Below are 18,805 nucleotides of genomic sequence, written 5' to 3'. Positions count from 1 at the left end.
CCATGTGCCTCGTGGACTTTGCTGTCCTCGGCCTCACAAAGCTGCCTCCTTCGCCCTCGTCGGGCTCCAAGCTCCCGCTCCCCACCCTCATCACAACTCAAAGTGTAGAGACACTGGGTTTGTGAAAAACCTTTCAGAAAGACGCTCAGCCTGGCCCCAGCCCTGAGCCTGGCCCAGGTCCTTGATGTGAGTGACCTCCGTGCCCAGACAAGCCCTCCCCCCACTGACACCCCCCCCCCCCCCCCGCCCCGAAGACCCTCTCCGAACATCTGCTCCAGCTTTCAAGAAACTCAGCATCTCCGCGTGTCTGGAATAACATCTGAGGCTACACTCGACATAGTCCGATAACAAAGTCTCCCCTTGGGAAGCAGCTCGGGCCAGAGCCTTGGCTCCACGTGACGTCTGGCTGGTTCCACGTGACGGCGTCGGCGCCATGCTGAGCATGTGGGCATCGCTGGCGACAGAATTTCCAGAAACAGAAAGAGGCGGTTCCTGTCCCCCTCCCGCCTTTGCTTCGGTCAACAAGGCCGGTTCTAGAGCTGGTTTCATTTGTCTTGGCAGCCACCTGTTTAACCCTTTCCTGTAGAAAGCGTCCCTGCGCAGGGAGCCAAGCCTTCCTGGCAGTGAGCTGAGCGTGGAGGCGAGTCCATTGCATCCGAAGTGGCCCCACCAACTTCCGCCCATTTTTCTGATAAGTTGCGTGTTTCCATCCCTGGCCGGCAGCCTGCCGTGGCAGTGGCCCAATCCTGACCAACAGGATACAACTGAAGGAAACGTACTGGTGGCGGCTTGCTCCGGGCTCTCCTGGTGTGTGGGTAAAACAACCCGCGCTGGGCATCTCTGCCACGGGGGCCGTCCCCACTCGGCCCTGCGATCGCCAACTCCCCTGAGCCCTGGAGGTACTGCCGGCTCTCCACCTGCACCCCTAACCATGTCTGTCAAAGCAGTCACTGTATTCTAGAGCTTGGGGGCTAGGTCGACGAAAGTTCCAGGATTGCTGCCTTCTTGGCAACCAAAGTGACTCACATGTGTCTCAGAAAACCTGAGCTTGACTGTCAGCTTGATCCCTTCCCGAGGGCTTCCTAGCGCACCAGGGCCTCCAGGCACACCAGTGGGCAGGATGTCGTGAGAGTTGAGGAGACCTCCCACGGAAGTGTTAATACCTGAAGTTATTCCTCTAGACGACGTTTTGTTCAAATTTGTGTGTGGGGGGGGGCCATTGCCTGGTACATCATAACTGCTTGGTTAAGTTATTTGTGAACTATGAAAATGAATGAGCTGCACAACAATTCTTTTTGTCTTAAGATGGGGGCAACAAGCTAGATTTGAGGGTTTTTAAATTCAGTGTGGGTGTCGTCCCCCCCAACACACCTTCCTGCTGTCCCACGTCAACCTTCATGGCAGCTCTGGTTCCTTTATTTATTTAAATCCTCTGCTGCCTCCCTTTTCTGAGTCCACACATTGAAACTGTGGACCTGAACAGGTTTGGAGCCTGCAGGTGATGGAGCTATGAAACCCTAAACTCAAGAGAATGACCACCGGCTGGTTAGAAAGGGGAAAGAGAGAGAGAGAGAGAGAGTGTGTGTGTGCGCGTGCGCACGTGCACACACATGTGTGCATGCATGCGTGCACATTTCTTGCTGTTTGAGCACCTGCTGCAGGCAGGGCACTGACTGTTGTGGGTGCCGGTGACTGGTAGGTAAGGCAGTCAGTGAGAGTGTAGAACAGGACAGATGCCCTCATTGGCTGCACAGGGGAAGGGTGGAGGAAGGCTTCCTGGACCGAGGCCTGATGTCTGAGTGGGGCTTGCTTGGCAAGAGTGGGGAGCGGGTGATCCAGGGAGAAGCTTTGCCCGGACCCTGAGTGGGGCAGGGAGGCCTCAAGCCCCAGTGGGGATTCAGTTTTAAGTGGGTGCTCTGCTCGTGAGGTGAGATGTCCCTGGACTCGCTGAGCCCTGGGCCAGTCCCAGGGCTGTGAGAACGGAAGGCGTGGAAGTCTTTGCTTTGCTCATCGGCCTCCCCAGCTGCCCCCTGCTTTGAAGATGCAGGATTACATCATCATCCATCAGAAGACTTGGTGTGTTGACGCCCCAAACTCGGGAGCAAAAGCGACCTTCAGATTGGGCGGAATCTAGGAGTTCCTATTGTGGTGCAGCGGAAACAAACCCAACTAGTATCCTTGAGGATTCAGGTTCCATCCCTGGCCCCACTTAGTGGGTCAGGGATCCAGCAGTGCCGTGGCTGTGGTGTAGGTCACAGATGCGGCTCAGATCTCATGTTGCTGTGGCGTAGGCTGGCAACTGTAGCTCCAATTCAACCCCTAGCCTGGGAATTTCCATATGCCACGCGTGTGGCCCTGAAAGAAGGAAAAAAATAAAATAGATTTGGCAGAATCCAGCTGCCTTGGGCTCCGGTGCTTTGTCTCAGATTGGAAGCTGGACCTTTGCTTGTGCTTCGTAGGGCTGGTTCTAGGAAGGATGGATGAAGCCTTGTCAGCTGTAAATAAACCTGCATTCTGTCTCCCAGGGCCTGACTCCTCTGCTGGGTAAATCGCCCAGCTCAGGTGGCAGCTCGTCCCGCTTCATGCCGTATCATTCTTACCTCCTTCCTCGGCTTCAACCAGAGTCTGGTGGCTGGACTTACATTCTCTGCAGGGGGAACCACACTCCAGGAAGTTCCTGAGAACGAGGCCCCTGCATGGCTCTTGGGTTCTTAGAAGTCTGGGACACAGCTGATTGAGAGACCAAAATTGTTGGGTCAGATCACAGTTCTCTGGGGACACCCCCCAGCCAGTAGCAGCCACCTGGCACCTGCGTGGTGGGGCCTGAGTGGAGTGTGGGGAGCTGGGGAGGGTGGACGGTCCGAAGAGGGAAGAGGAGGCCTCAGACTCTCTCTCCCCCCTTTGCCCTCGTCTCCCGTGCCTTCTTAGGAAGACGTGGGGTTTGTTTCGCCTTTTCTTCCCTTTTGTCTTCATTGGACTTGAACTAGAGATCGGAGACGCCTTCCCTGGTCTTTTCTCCCAGGAACTGCTGTGCGAGATGCTGTCCCAGGCAAGATGCTCTTTCCTCCTTCCTGAGGAGCAGGGGGAAGCGCTCAGCCTGCTGTGTCAGGGGCCTGTGTTGTCATACCCAGGTCTGTCTGGGTCTCGGGGCTCTGGGCTTCATGCCCCCGGCTGACGTAGCCAGCCAGCCAGCCAGCCATCTGGTAAAGAGATCTCCAGGCTGAGTTCATTAACTGCACATCCACCCGGCGGCCAGGGGCGTGGAGCCGTGCAAGTCCAGGCAGGTGTGCCAGACGTGTCTGTGTTCTGAAACACTGCTTTGGGGGAGAAAAGGACAGTAGGGGTTTCTCGTTGCTTCTCACTTGTATCCTCTTAACTGCCCCCTTCCTGCTTCTTGAAGGACATACTGAGACGCTAACAGGTTTGGTAAAACCGGTTTCTTGAACCACTGGCCATTTACTGATGTGTCTTCCTTCTTCTATCTCCTTAGCTTTGTCCTTTCAATTACTCCAACAAGTGTATTTTCTGACACCCTGGCTAGTTTCCAGGATAACTCTCACGGGTGCTGTGTTCACTTCTGTGCTGGGTTTCTGGTATACGAGGCATGAGTGTCTCTCTGGGTCTGCGTTTTGAACGTGGACCCCCAGCCTCCCCCCAAGGCTGCTTTCATTGGGTGAAACTTGCCTCACTGGGCAGCTGAGCACAGATGGTTCTAAAAAGCATCTTTGGGGTGTTAGACACCTGTCTTCAGGTGCCCGCCAGGCACCCCAGCTCTCCTTTCTTTGCTGGGCTTTCTTCAGTGTCACTTAGAGTCCCACATCCGACTCCACCGCAAGAACGTGTGACCCTGTGGCTCCAGGCCCTTCATCGTGGGGCGCAGTCAAGCCCTGCTCCTCAGGCTCAGGACAGAGCATGGGGTTAAAATGCTTTGGGAGCCAGAAGAACTTGGGTTGTTGGCTTTCTTCTTCGGGATGCCATGGTACCGTGCGCCGCAGGCCCGCCCCCAGCCCGTTCACAGCAGAGGGCAGAGGAATTCCACTCTAAGACAGAACGAGCTGGAGCCGCCCAGAGGCACAGCTTCCCATTGTTTGATTCTCCAGGGCCTTAGAAAGTCACAGGGGTGCCTATGACACAAATGAGGGGTCTGAACAAGCAGAGATTCCCAAGTCTCTGCGAGAGACCTTCGTGCGGAATGTGTGGTTCCCGTCTGTGGAGGCCTGTTTATATGTTTGTCCTACAGGGGTCTCTGAAGGCGGGTGAGTCTTCTCTCGCTTGGAGTTGGGTCTGTGGTCCTTGGTTGGCACTTTGCTTGAAGGAGCACGGAGCTGGATTCCACTGCTGGGAAGATGGGGCAGGGCCTGTTCCGGGGGGGGGCGGGGGGCTGGGTTTGGGATTAAGAGGCCGAGGCTCCATGGGCTCAGGGTGTGCTCTGGACACTCCCCACCCGTGTGTGTGCACAGAAAAATAAAGACCAGTTGGGGAGTTCCTGTGTGGCTCAGCGGTTAACGAACCTGACGAGTATCCATGAGGACGCGGGTTCGATCCCCGGCCTTGCTGAGTGGGTTAAGGATCCGGCATTGCCGTGAGCTGTGGTGTAGGTCACAGACGTGGCTCGGATCTGATGTTGCTGTGGCTGTGGCGTAAGCCAGGGGCTACAGCTCTGATTGGACCCCTAGCCTGGCCACCTCCATATGCCGCAGGTATGGCCTTAAAAAGACAAAAAAAACAAAAGGAAGACTAGACTAGTTGGCAAATTGAAACCAACTACCAGGGTTATCCTGGTTTTTTGTTTTTGTTTTTGTTTTTTTTGGCATGTGTGAAAAGATAAAGTTTGGGGGAAATGAGGAGCCAGGCTAGAAAAGGAAAGACTGAAAAAAAATGGAAAAACCGGAGTTCCCGTTGTGGCGCAGTGGTTAACGAATCCGACTAGGAACCATGAGGTTGCGGGTTCGGTCCCTGCCCTTGCTCAGTGGGTTAACGATCCAGCGTTGCCGTGAACTGTGGTGTAGGTTGCAGACGCGGCTCGGATCCCGTGTTGCTCTGGCGTAGCCAGTGGCTACAGCTCCGATTCGACCCCTGACCTGGGAACCTCCATATGCCGCGGGTGCGGCCCAAGAAATAGCAACAACAGCAACGACAAAAAAAAAAAGGAAAAACCTTCCTGTTTGTAATTCTGCCCCATCCTCTCTTCTCCCTGAGACGTGACTGAACAAAGCTCCCCTCTTGGGCTGGGCCGGGCGGGCCCTTGCGAAATGCAGGCATCCCCGCCTCTGCTGGGGGCACGCAGCCCAGGGAGCCTCACACCTTTTCATCTTACGGAGGAGCCCCTGGAGCGAGCAGATAGTTTCCCCTTTGAGGAGACTTGCCTGTTTGGTGACTAATTTCCTGTGCCTCTGAGCAGCCGCGGTAGAATTCCCACGTGGCCATTGCGCCTCCTTCCCTGCGATTTGGGAGGGGGGCTGGGACCGTGGCCTCTGGGCGAGAGCCCGAGGGCACCTCAAAGAGTTAGTGGAGGACGCACCCAACTGATGTTTTCCCACAATTAGCACCCGGAAAGCTGTCCCCAAGAGGCAAGGTTTAAGGACCTTTTCGCAGGCCCGTGTTTTGTCACTGCCACGCTCTTTCACTTGGTTCCTCCGGAATCCCCGCTACAAAGGGACTGTTGTGGAGACTGGCTCTCTGTGGAGCACCATCCAGCAGCTGGACGGTGCCAGCCTGCATTTGGCGCAGGCCTCGGGAGTGCCTCCTCTGCCCACCTGACTGGCGGGGGAGGGGGGGCGGTTGCCAAGCAGCCCGGCCTGGACACGACGCCGGGTCCAGGTCGAATGAATAGCGCAGTGTTCCGAGGAATGAGGGGGTTTTGGCCTGTCCCGGAATCAGGAGGGACATTTGGGCGGAGGGGGCCGAGAGCTACTTCTCTGCTCTTGGGGTGGAGCCACAGGGGCTGGCGGGGAGGGCCTGGTGGCCTTCCTGCGCCTTTCTTTCTGAGACGTCATCTTGGCGTGGCATCGCCCCGTGAGGGGTGCCCGAGCTCTGTGGCCGTGTCCACACGGCCGTCTGGTCCAGAGTTGCTCCTGTCTTCCTCCTCCCTCCCTGAGCGAAGGGGGGGAACGTGAGGGCCGCGGCTTCGTGAGCACAGCTTCCGCCACTTTGATCGTCAGCGCGTATTGCACCCGAGACCCCTGATCTCCCTGTGTCTGAGGGGCGCAGTTTCCCCAGAAATGGGGGAGACATTACACTCGTGCCAGTGTGCGTTTGGGACGTAGGAACAAGGAAAGTGCCCTGGGGTGTGGCTGTAGCCAGGGCCATAGCCTCCTCCAGGTTGATTCGGTTTAGATGAAGCGTTTACTCTGAGCAGTGACTTGTAGAGCGGGTCCTGAAAGCCGTCTGCTGAGAAGCCTTTGCTCCTAGGTCTGTGTGCACCACGGGCACCGCAGGACACGTGGAAGTGGGTGTCCACGGGGGAGGTTTGCATGAAGGGTCGGCAGAGGCGCTCCTTTGGAGAGAGCGTTAGCCGTTGTTAGGAGAGCTGCCAGGTGAGCCGGACAGCGGCTGCCTCCAAGCCCTGCCCCTGACCTGCCTGCTCCCAGGTTCTGTGAGCGCCCCCTTGGGATAATGTCTCTCTTTTTTTTTTTTTTGCTTCAGCAAAATGTAAGAAAAATCCTTTGGGAGCATTCTCTTGTGCTTTGGTCTTGGGATTCTCATGTGATAAAGTAGCCACTCTTGCTTCCTGGGCACCAGGTAGAGGCACTGGTGTCCTGGGGCCGTGGGCATGGTCCAGGTGTGCTGGTGATGGATGGCTGGCATTTGCTGTCCTCGGCCCTGGGGGGTCCTGTGCTGCTGGAGGCCATGGAGCAGAGACTGAAGCAGGTGCCTGGAGGTGCAGGGGTCGCAAGAGGCCCCCAAAGTATCACCTCACTCTGGGGGTGCTTTCACCTTTTCTCCTTCCTTTAAAACCCTGAGTGGTGTCAGTGAGAGAGTAATTATGGGTCAGGAGCCCCAGGTTTACTCCTTGTGTTTCTGTTTTTCTTTTGCAGGATAACCCAGAAGCAGAAAAGCGAGATCCCCAGGAATTAGTGGGTGAGTAACTCCGGCCACCTCGGGGGGCAGGTCTCCCCACCTTGCCCAGAGCCAGCTGGCTTCCGGCCACATGGCCGGCTTCTCTCTGCTTCGGCCAAGGCAGCTGCGCTGCTGTGGGCTGTCTCTCCACACTGTCTCTCAGGGCCTTTGGCCTTTCCTAAGACGTCTGGGTGAGACCCCAGGGAACAGTTCTTCTTTGAAAGTCATGTTCATGGTGTGTTGCCCTGGGCTTTGGTCAGTTGCCAGTGTTGTCAGGGCCCCCTGCGGCTGGGAGCTTGTGCCCCCTGTGCCGTCCTCTGTCTATAGGCCCCTCAACCCCCTCCGCTGGCATAGTCATGTGCTCAGGGAGCTCAGGGGCCCTCCCATGTGGCCTCTGCTGGCACTTTGCTCTGTCCCCAGGAGGGAACATGCCTCACAGCCCTGGAGTCTGGGACCCTTTGTGTAACTGGCCAGGGCGGTTACATTCCTGGAAGAAGGCACATGGGTCATCCAGCCTCTTAGTCTTTTAGAAAGTCTCTTAACTCCTTCCTTTTGGCCACGGACTTTGTGAGGCTCTCCCAAGGCCTGGCCAGACCTCATGGAGGGGTTGACCCTCCCTCCCTGCCTGCTCAAAGCCGGGTTCCTCCTCCCCATGGCTCTGCTTCGCAGGCCGCCTGCAGAGCCGGCTCCTGTGCTTTCAGATGGAACCTTCGAGGCTCACCTGTTCCGGCCCTGGGAAGCCCAGGACTCAGCCTGGAAGTGCTGCTTCTGTAGCCACTCCGACTGGTCCTTTTTCTGGGCAGGATGCCTTCACCGGGCATGGGCGGGGAGGGCCCAGTGCGGCTCTCCTGACTAAAGGAACTGAGAATCGTTCATGGTGTTTGTCTCCCGAGGGAGGATCGGGTAGGAGCGTGGCCATGCTGAGCAGCCCACACCCTCGGGGTCCTGCCTGTCCCTGAGTTTTCTGAAGAATGGGCTGAGTCTTTCAGAGCCCATAAAAACACGAATTTTCCTAAAACCTTAGAGTTTGCTCTTTGGAAAGTGGCGCCCTGAGGGGATGGTCCGCAAGGGCCGCTGTGAGCCGGAGCCTCACCCGCCGCCTCCCGTCCCTGCTGTCACTGCCAAGAACCCAAGGTCAGAGCAGCCCCGTGAGGCAGTGCCTTCCGCTCGTGCTGACAGCGCCCAGCAAGCCCCGCACTGTGCGAGCATCAGCCCTCTGAGCCCCAACCTCCCCCCACCCGCCGCCCCGCAAGGTCCGCTTTCCCCCCTTGTCGCTTCGTAAATATAGCTTCTTGGAGTATAACTCACGTAGGGTAAGATTCGCCAGCTTTAAGTGCGCCGTCGGGTGAGTTCTCACGGTCGTGTTAACCCCATCCGAGTCGTGAAGTAGAACAAGTCTCTGACTCCAGAGTGTACCCCGTCCCCTCCCCTCAACCAAGCAGTGAGCTGCTTTCTTCACGATGGTTTTGTCCTTTTTAGAATTTCTTATAAATCGGAATTTCTCGGCCTGGACACTACTGACATTCAGGGCTGGATAATTCTTTTTTCTGGGGGCCTGGCCTGTGCACCGTGTGTACAGGTTAGAGCGGCATCATTGGTCTCTACCCACTAGATGCCAGCAGCAGCCTCCCCTCCCCCGGCCAGGTGCGACAACAAAAAATGTCTCTAGCTGTGTCCAGGTGTCCCCTTGGGGGACACGGTTGCCCCCAGTTAAGAACCACTGACATAAGTGGACTCAGTCTCTCCCCCCGACCCCCACCCCAGTCTGGCTTCTTTCAGTCCCCGTAACGGTCTTGAGAACCGTCCGTGTTCTTCAGAACATCTGTAGTTTCTTTCTTTTTTTCTATTGCTAATTTCATTTCTTTGTGGGGTGACACCACAATTTCTTGAATCTGTTCACCCACGGAGGACACAAGTGGATGGATCTCTAAGCCTCATGGTTTTGCTTCCTCTCCCGTTTCTCACCAAGGAGGTGGTAGCTGCTCTGTACAGAGCGACTTCTGCTCCCAGCACCCTGGTCGTCACCTCCTTTGATTCATGGCCCCAGATGTAGGACTCGGGTTGCTCCGAGGGTGTGGGAAGCGTTTTCACGTGTGTGGGCAGCCCCAGGTTTAATGGCACAAGTGAAGGCAGAGAAGCCGGCTCAGGGCTCCCCAGACAAAGGGGAGCACACACACCCCGACCTTGCCCTCCAGGTGCCCCGGGGGCAGGCCTGGGACAATGGCCCCAGGGTGGCAATCGAGCCAGGTTCTCCATGTCTCTAGGGAGCTGCAGTCCTTCCACTGCCTCCTGCCCCCAGCCCCACGGTACCCTCCAGGCAGCCTCTACTCCCGCCCGCTACATAAGGCCAGCTGGCCAGCCGCCTCTGCGCAGATTCGTACCTGGCAGCTATGGATACCAGCGCAATTCTGTGGCTTGGGTGTGCACGTGGGGTGAATCACACCGCCAGCAGGCATCTCAGATCCTGAGTACAGCTGCCCCCCCCCGCCAAGGATATCCCCAGAGACCCAGGAGCAGCTGCAGACAGGAGCTGCCCCCCAGCTCCTGGACACACGTCTCTGTGTTTCTGGGGAAGGTGGTTGGAGGCTCTGTGGCTGCTCAGATCGCCCAATATGTGTTGGGTTCGTTCTGAGACTTAGAAAAGAGGAGCACTGCAAGAGTGCTCCTGAAATCTGAGAGATAACCTCTTATCCAGTTTCCTGAATGTGTCCACTCCCGAGGAATTCCGTCGTTCCTGACCCACGAGCTCTGGCGGGGCTCCCCGCTCCTGGTCACACTATATACCATTTGAGCCTGAATGTGGTTGGGTTGCTGTGGCAACGGTGTCACACCCTGTTTTTCCGAAAGGCTTTCCCGGCAAATGCCAAAGGGCATTCTTTGTCTCTCTGTCACATGCACACATACACCCTCCACCCCGCGGAAGCCTTAACCCTCCTTGCTGTGGGCCCAAGCTGCCCAGGCCCTCCTTGCTCTTGTGGCCCATGCTTGCGAAATGCAGGGACCAGCACACCCCAGCTAATTCCACTCTCAGCCGGCTCTGGAGCCTCCTTGAGCCCCGGCCTTAGAACTGCTGGCCCTCCCAGGGCTGGGAGGAAGGAGGAAGTCAAGATGAGATTGAACTCCAGCCAGATCTGGGTGTCACCCTTCAGAGGCAGGAGGCAGAGGGAAGGTGCTGGCCAAAGAAAAGCACGTAGTCCTGTGGTGGAAACTGCCCGGGCTGCACCAGGGTGCCTGCTGCGTCACCCCGTCTCTGTCCTTTGTGTCATCCAAAGCGGCAGATCTAGGGAGAATCCGTCGATAGGGAGAATCGCGCACGTAGCTGTGTTAGGAGACTGCGCCCTGGGCTTGGGCCCCGTCCTCGGTGTTTGCAGCACTGGCCGGCTCATTCGGAGGCAGCTGAGACTAGTGAAGCTCTGAGCAGAAATCACAGCACCTTATCTGCGGAGAAAACATTCACCCAGCCTGGGGAGAGAAGGGGAAGGCTTGCTAGCCATCCCCAGGCCGTCTGGGTAGCCACTTGGGGCTGAGGACGAGTCTCGCCTGGGGCCTGGCACATGGTGGGTACCCAGTCAGTACTTGCTGGGTGTTATTGGGGCTGGATTGTTCATTCTTTGCCTTCCTCCTGCCCCGCCCCGCCCCGCCCGCTGTTTGCTCGCTGTGTGCTCCTTTTCATGAGAGAATGTCTTAAAGAGCACAGGCAGAACCTTCCAACAAACAGCACATTGTCTGAGTGATCCAGAGCAGACTGCAGTCGCCAGGGTGGCCTGCGCAGCCTGAAGCGGGTGGAGAGGGAGGAACTTGGGTGGGCTGGCCAGACCTCCTAGGGAATTGTCCCTTGGGAGGTGTGGTTCTTCAGAATCAGACCTTTTGTTCCCGAGAATGAAGTGGGCCAAGAGTGGGTTGACGGGTCCATTTTTAAGGGCCCGGAGCTAATGACCAGCGGGTAGTTGTGTCAGTGCCACGTATGCACAGTGCAGTTTTTTGAGTCCCAAAGCCAAGGCGCCCTGGGTTTCTGTAGCCTGGGCAGGGGAGCCTGAGGTGAGAAGGATGGCATCGGGCCACCCCGAGTGTCCGGAGCGCCGTGAGGGGGTTGCAGGGGCAGAGCCAGCGGTGGGCCGGAGCGGGCTGACCTCCTGAGCCAGCGGCGCCCCTCTCTTCCCAGCCCCGGGGTTAGCGACTTCACTTTGGTCGCTGAAAGCGGCCGGGGCGGGAGGACGTGCCCCCCAGAGAGGGGCAGGTGCTGCGGGTCCTGGCTCCCCGTCGCCCCCTCCCAGCTGCCTGTGGGACATCTGCCCTCACACCCAGGGCGTGGCCTCTCCTCACGGAGCTGCCGCGAGGTGGCCACACGTGGTCTTCACACTCGTGCCCTCTGCCCGGCCGCTCTTCCCAAGCTGGCGCCCGCGGCTCCTTCCCGTCCTTGCATCTCAGCTCAGAGCTCCTCCGAGCAGCCCGTTTTCCTGTTGCATAGCACGTGTTCCTCCCTGAAAACACAGGATGTACCTTCTATGGTTTGTTCACTTTTTATTACGATCTTTTTTTCCATTATAGTTGCTTTACAGTGTTCTGTGCATCTCCCCTCTACAGCAAAGTGACCCCGTCATACGTGTATCTGTATTCCTTCTCTCACATCTTCCTCCCTCGTGCTCCATCGCAAGTGGCTAGACAAGTTCCCTGTGCTGTACAGCAGGACCTCATTGCTTATCCACTCCAGATGCCATAGTTTGCACCTATTAACCCCGAATTCCCTGTCCATCCCACTCCCGCCCCTCCCCTCTGGCAACGACAAGTCTCTTCTCCGAGTCCATGAGTTTCTTTTCTGCAGAAAGGTTCATTTGTGCCCTATATTAGATTCCAGATAGAAGTGATATCATATGGTATTTGTCTTTCTCTTTCTGACTTACTTCACTCAGTATGAGAGTCTCTGGTTGCATCCAAGTTGCTGCAAATGGCATTATGCTGTTCTTTTTTTATGGCTGAGTATATACCACATCTTCTTAATCCAGTCATCTGCAGGTGGACATTTAGGCTATTTCCATGTCTTGGCTATTGTGAATAGTGCTGCATTGAACACAGGGGTGCATGTATCTTTTTCAGTGAAGGTTTTATCGGGATATATGCCCAGGAGTGGGACGGCTGGGTCCTACAGTACTTGTATGTATAGTTTTCTAAGGTACCTCTGTACTGTTTTCCGTAGTGGTTGTATGGTTTGGGTTTTGTTTTGTTTTGTCTTTTTGCCTTTTTGCCTTTTTTTTTCTAGGGCCGCTCCTGCGGCATATGGAGGTTCCCAGGCTAGGGATCTAATCAGAGCTGCAGCTGCCAGCCTACGCCGGAGCCACAGCAATGTGGGATCTGAGCCGCGTCTGCAACCTACACCACAGCTCATGGCAACGCCGGATCCTTAACCCACTGAGTGAGGCCAGGGATCGAACCCACAACCTCATGGTTCCTAGTTGGATTTGTTAACCACTGAGCCACGACGGGAACTCCTGGCTTGGTTTTTTTAAAATTATCCATGTCTGTCCCCCACCCTAACCCTCCCACCCACAGAATTCTCTGTTCCCTCAACAGCCTCCTTTTCTGAAAGAGTCCGAAACATGTCACCTGATGAAATCAAGATCCCGCCGGAGCCTCCTGGCAGATGTTCAAATCACCTCCAGGTAAGCACAGCTCTGCTGCTGGCCCGTGTAGAGGAGGGCGCCTGGGCGGGTGCGTGGTTTGGTCTGACTTTAGGAGGCTTCTGTAAACAGAACAGGCCCGTGGAAGGAGCTGCAGTGCTGACGGGCCCCCTGAACCCCCTCTCAGGAGTTTGCTCTGTTCCCGCTGCCACCCTCCACTCGCCTTCAGTACAGTCCTAACCTCGGCAGAGAAAGTAACACACTTTCTGTGCGACCCTGAGCCAGTGGGAACATCTCAAGAGACACTTTACAAAGAAACTGAGGCATCATTAGAATGTAAAATAAGTAGAAATGCAAAAAATCACAAGCAGGTATGTGCATAAAACTTCAATCCAGAGTTCCCTGGCGGCCTAGTGGTAAAGGTGGCTCAGGTCACCTTTGTGATGTGGGTTTGATCCTTGGCCCCGGGGACTTTTGCATGCTGCGGATGCGACCACTAAAAAAAAAACCTTGTGGAGTTCCCGTCATGGCGCAGTGGTTAACGAATCCGACTAGGAACCATGAGGTTGCGGGTTCGGTCCCTGCCCTTGCTCAGTGGGTTAAGGATCCGGCATTGCCGTGAGCTGTGGTGTAGATTGCAGACGCGGCTCGGATCCCGCGTTGCTGTGGCTCTGGTGTAGGCCAGTGGCTGCAGCTCCGATTGGACCCCTAGCCTGGGAACCTCCATATGCCGCGGGAGCGGCCCAAGAAATAGCAAAAAAAAAAAAAAACCTTGTATCCTCATATTCCTAAAATACCGATTCAGTGTCTTGTCTGAAGAAACCACCTACAGACCTGATCTGAGCAGGTGGAGCATTGAGTGACCTCGGGGGACAGCTGGGATTTGCACCTCTTTTCAGTCTCTGAGGTGGTTTCTCCTCGTCCCTCTGCACGTTCCCCTGTGAATGAGACCTTGTGACATGAGGGCAGACACCCAAGCCTGCCCTGTGGTGGCACCTGCCCACCTGCTCTACCTGTAGGTTCTGCAGCGCCTCTGGCTACACCGCAGGCCCCAGGCAGCGCGGATGACTAATGGGCTTGGGGCTGGGAATGCTGCGGCCTGGGCCGGGCTGCTGGGCGGGGGAGGGAGCAGCGCAGTGGCTTCTCTTCCCAGAAGCTTCCTCCCCGTGCTGAGTCGTCCCCACCGCCACCTGCCCCTCCCCCAGCCTTGTGTCACCCCCATGCCAGGCAGCAAGCCACAACCTGCAAGACCGTCCTGCCATCTGCCAGGCAGAGACGGCGGCCAGCCCAGCCTTCAAGTCCAGAATATTCCTCCCTTTTCGACGCTCCTAGTAGTAGAAGCTGTGACACTGAGCAGACAGTGTAGTTCGCCCAGGATGGGAGAAGCTGGCTGATGGTCCAGGAGACACAGAAAGTCACAGTAAAACACAGACCTGCCCCCCTGGGCCGAGCCTTCTGGTGGTCCTCACTCCCTCCCCCTTAAAGGGGCACCATCGAGGCGCAGCGCTGGGCGTCTCTTCCCCGGTAAACGTGTTGCGAACCTCCCTCTGTGCTCGCCGTGTCCTCTGGCCGGTCTTGGCTTCTGACAGAGGGACTGGGTCACCGCTCCTGGCGTTCCCGGGGCGCCTCACTCAGGACCCCCCCACCAGGTGAAGAAGCCCCAAATGTTTTCCTTCTGGACAGTCTGTATTTAGCTGCCGCTAGTGGGGGAGGCTGCCGAGCAACCTGGCCTGGGCCAGCGCCGGCCTTTCTGGCTAAGACGGCTCCCGCTCAGAGGTGGCCCTGCCCTGAGATGCGGCTCCTGGGCCTCTTCCCGCACCGGGCAGTGCTGATGCCATCCGTGGCGGGCATCGTCTCTGTGGGCCTGGGGACTCCTGTGGCACTGGCCTGATCCCTGCCAGGTGGTCCTCCCGTTGCCCACTGAAAGCCAGAGCAGAGGCCTGGAGGGGAGTTTGGCTGAGAAACGAGCTCTTGACCCCGACAGGGCCTCTTGAGAAAGCGCTGGGGACCGGCCATCCGTGAGGACACTGGGGAGGCTGTGAGACCTCTGCTCCTGCCCCCTCTGCAGGGACATGGCCTCCCCAGGTCTCCTGCGGGGAAGGTAACCCCAGGGTTCAGATGAAAAGCCAGCATTCAGCCCCTGCCTGTCAGTGCCGATGCCTGCAGCTCCTCTGCAGGTGACTCAGAAACCAGTGAACCAAGAGGGGATTCGTTCACTGTCCTCATGGCTTCTCCTTCGTGACCTTCTTATTCCTCCTCTGCCAGCCACACAGAGAGGGTCAGGACAGAGCCAAACGAAAGCAGGCTGGTCTCCGTCTATTTTGGGGTTTTAGGGCCACACCTGCAGCATATGGAACCAGCCTACACCCCAGCCACAGCCACACCAGAGCTGAGCCACATCTGCAACCTACACCACAGCTCAAGGCAACGCCAGATCCTTAACCCACTGAGCGAGGCCAGGGATTGAACCTGCATCCGCATGGACAGTAGTCAGGCTCATTACCACTGAGCCACAGCAGGCACTCCCGTCTCCATCTGTCTTAGCTGTGCTCAGCGCTTGTCAAAGGCTCGTGGCCAGAGCAGGGCCTCACGTGGTCCTGTGGCTCTCCCGTGGTCACATGGCACGTGCAACTCAACTGGGACTGTGAGGGGCGGGGCTCTGTCACAGGCGTCTTCTGCTTCTCTTCCGTAGGACAAGATCCAGAAGCTTTATGAGCGGAAGATAAAGGAGGGAATGGATATGAACTACATCATCCAGAGGAAGAAGGAGTTTCGGAACCCCAGGTGCGTTTCCCACGAGCCTGCAGGGTGGGTTGACGGACTGATATTGGACTAGGGACCGAGATGGCCCCTGGAGGCAGCAAGGAGGGGCCCAGCCAGTTCCCACCGTGCCCAGAGGGGCCATCACCCAGACTGCATTAACCTCGCCAGGGTTCCCCATTAAAGATCCAGACTGATAGAGCTCCCGTCGTGGCTCAGTGGTTAACAAATCTGACTAGTATCCATGAGGATGCACGTTTGATCCCTGGCCTCACTCAGTGGGTTAAAGATCCAGCGTTGCTGTGAGCTGTGGTGTAGGTCGCAGACACGGCTCAGATCTAGCCTTGCTGTGGCTCTGACGTAGGCTGGCGACTACAGCTCTGATCCAACCCCTAGTCTCCATGTGCTGTGGGTGCAGCTCTAAAATAGCAAAAAAAAAAAAAAAAAACCCTAAAAAAAAGATCCAGACCGACTACATGAAGCAGTGTGAACCATGGGAGCTGAGGGACCAGCTGGGTTCTCAGGCCCTGGCCTTGGAGGCGCGGCACCCTGGAGGCCTCGGCGTCCTCAGCCGTATGATGGGGGTTGGATGATCGCCCCCGGCTCTCCCCCCGCCAGAAAGTCATTGATGAGTTCCCGTCGAGGCTCAGTGGTTAACGAATCCGACTAGGAACCATGAGGTTGAGGGTTCGATCCCTGGCCTTGCTTGTGGGTTAAGGATCCGGCCTTGCTGTGTGGTGTAGGTTGCAGACGCAGCCCGGATCCCAAGTTGCTGTGGCTCTGGTCTAGGCCGGCGGCTACAGCTCCGATTCAACCCCTAGCCTGGGAACCTCCATATGCCGCAGGAGCGGCCCTAGAAAAGGCAAAAAAAAAAAAAAGAAAGAAAGTCATTGAGACTGTGCGCCGGTGAGAGCTGTGTCTTGGTCCTGCTCCATCCAGTGACACACTCAGGAAGGAGCCTGGTGTGCGGATAGCAGGGACCTGCCGTGGCCCCTGCAGGCCTCGGCGTGGTGGCCCCGACCCAGCCACACAGACTGAGGGTCAGACGTTCACTTAGGACAAAAACGCAGCCCTTGCCTCAACATCCTCCTCGTCCTGGCCCCTGGCTAGTAGTCCGTCCCTCTGGGAGGATGGAGGGTCGGCTGTGACTTACTGCCAGGCCGGTGAACATTGCCTTCCCGTCGGGAAGCTGGCTTAGAGCAGCTCAGCCGGGTGGCGAAGCGTTGCCTCAGTCCAGGCGCTGAGTGGTTCCGATGTCTCGAGGTCAGGGCCACTCCAGGCCGCAGGCCTCGGGCCTGCTCAGCGCCTGTGGTTTTTTCCTTTCAGCATCTACGAGAAGCTCATCCAGTTCTGTGCGATTGACGAGCTTGGCACCAACTACCCAAAGGTACATCCCACCTGCAGAGGCTGAGGGGGGTGCCCAGGGCCTGGGCTCAGCCCACTGGCTTCGGCCCAGGAGCCACCAAAGGGGCCTCGTGACAGCACTGCAGTCTTCGTCCCTCCTTTGAGCCCCTGGGCCCGTCATTGGCTTGGGCAAGCGGGGGCGAATGCCCCCGTGCCCTCGTGGTCCTGCGGAGAAGACCAGGGTGACAGTGAGCCCTGTGCCCTTGGAAGCAGGAGACTCCAGGCCAGAACATCCACGGAAACCCAGGGGAGGGCACTTGGGTGTCGAAAGTCCCGTGTCACCCATTGCCCCTGACTGCAGCTTTAAGCTTTTCTTTCTCAGGACATGTTTGACCCCCACGGCTGGTCTGAAGACTCCTACTATGAGGCATTAGGTGGGTAGCTGTCCATCTGCCTACCTGCCCACCCATCCATCTGTCCACCTGGGCAGTCGTTAGGCAGCCTGTATTTCAGGGTCTCCGCTGTGTCCAGCCATGTCCGAGGAGCTGGCTGTACAGCCATGAACAAATCAGACCCAGCCCTGACGTAGGAGGCGTAGAGTACAGCGGAGGGGACAGGAGCGAGGACTGGCCCCAGCAATGACAAGCAGGGGGCGATGGGGGTGCAGGCGGGGCCACCGAACCAGGCCAAGCAGGGGGACAGCCTCGCTGAGGGAACCGCGTCTGAGCTGAGGTTTGAAGGCGGATAGAGGCCAGCCAGGTGGCTGGGGACGATGTCCCAGGCCAGGGAGTATAGCGCCCTTGGAAGTAGCCCATCTGGGAGGCATTTCAAAGGCCCCAGATCCCAGGTACCAGATCCCAAACCACAGCCCATGGAGCAGATCTGGGCTGGAGGGAGATAGCTTCGTTTGGCCCCCACAAGTTTTATCTGGCTTTAATTTCAGTTGCCACCATTTCATCTAAAAAGCCAAGGTTCCGTCTGTTCTTGGTCACCGAGAAGGCAGTGACCCTGGGTCTGCACCCCCCTGAAGCCCAGGAGCAGCGGACCCCTCTGGGGGGGGCACAGCCCCAGGCCCTGTGACCTTGAGGCCTCTGCTGCCTGCCAGCTGAGGCCGGCACTTGACTTCCCCAGCCCAGGGGGACCCGTCAAACAAGAGCACCAGGAGAGAGGCAGAGATGCTCGAGTGGGGACCCCTCGCCCTAAAGCAGCTCCTCGGGGGCGGGGGGGGGCGGGGCTCTTCCAGAGCTGCTGGTGTAACTGATTGCTTCGTCTTCATAGCCAAAGCCCAGAAGATTGAAATGGACAAACTGGAAAAGGCCAAAAAGGAGCGAACCAAAGTAAGTGCCGGGCTGACGTCCTGATGAAAAGAGTGGGTGTTGGGAGCGCGTGGGTCCTGCTGGCCGAGCCTGGGGGCATCCAGGCTACTCTCCCCTCTGCCAGGTTACTGCCTGGCGGTGCTCTGAGCAGCCTCCGATGTGCTGGATTTTAAGCCTCTGTAACTCAGCTTACCGACACTTCCATGTTGCTCTTGTCGGTTTCTTGGGGTCTTATATTCACGGCATTACATCCCGTCCCCTGCCCTGTGCAGCTGCAGAGCCCCAGGGGCTGTCTTTCTTCAGGGTCGCCAATATCCTCCTTGGCCTGAGTGGAGGCAAGTATTTCCTTGCGAGAGCCCCATGGTCTGTGCCTGTCTTGGCTTCCAGAGCTGACCTCGCCAGCCTGCCTCAGCACCTCCCTCTGTCCCGTGTCTGGTAGCCGAGGGGCCTCATCCTAGGACCCTGAGCAGGCTTCTTCCCAGGCCTCGGGGAACAGAAATGTAGCCGCGAGACCAAATGTCCCGTGGGCACTGTGCCTCTTCCCACCAGAGTCTCTGAGACAAAGCAGGCCTCGGGGCACCAGCTCCTCCCCCCAGGTGTGGCCTGGCCCTCCCTGGCAGTTGTGGGACGTCCTTCCCCCTCAGGCAGGGGGGCTGCAGGGCAGCTCTCAGGCAGCTGGTGCTGGGGGCTGATGGAGGCTCCTCATTCCTA

General features: G+C 57.4%; 1 protein-coding gene across 2 annotated transcripts in view; it reads left to right on the top strand.

The window, feature by feature from the left end:
* Positions 1-18,805, top strand: part of SAP30BP (SAP30 binding protein) — a 37,508-nt gene that overhangs the window by 16,418 nt on the left and 2,285 nt on the right. For both annotated transcript variants that reach the window (XM_047758221.1, XM_047758223.1), the window contains 6 exons: positions 7,038-7,080; positions 12,628-12,716; positions 15,367-15,458; positions 16,761-16,821; positions 17,161-17,212; positions 18,057-18,115. In XM_047758221.1, coding sequence (XP_047614177.1) covers positions 7,038-7,080; positions 12,628-12,716; positions 15,367-15,458; positions 16,761-16,821; positions 17,161-17,212; positions 18,057-18,115 — 396 coding nt within the window. The remainder of the gene's footprint in view (positions 1-7,037; positions 7,081-12,627; positions 12,717-15,366; positions 15,459-16,760; positions 16,822-17,160; positions 17,213-18,056; positions 18,116-18,805) is intronic.

This window comes from Phacochoerus africanus, chromosome 14 (genome assembly GCF_016906955.1).
Source record: "Phacochoerus africanus isolate WHEZ1 chromosome 14, ROS_Pafr_v1, whole genome shotgun sequence".
NCBI classification, from domain to species: domain Eukaryota; kingdom Metazoa; phylum Chordata; class Mammalia; order Artiodactyla; family Suidae; genus Phacochoerus; species Phacochoerus africanus.
The sequence above is the reverse complement of the archived record's forward strand: the minus strand, read 5'-3'. Positions and strand labels throughout refer to the sequence as shown.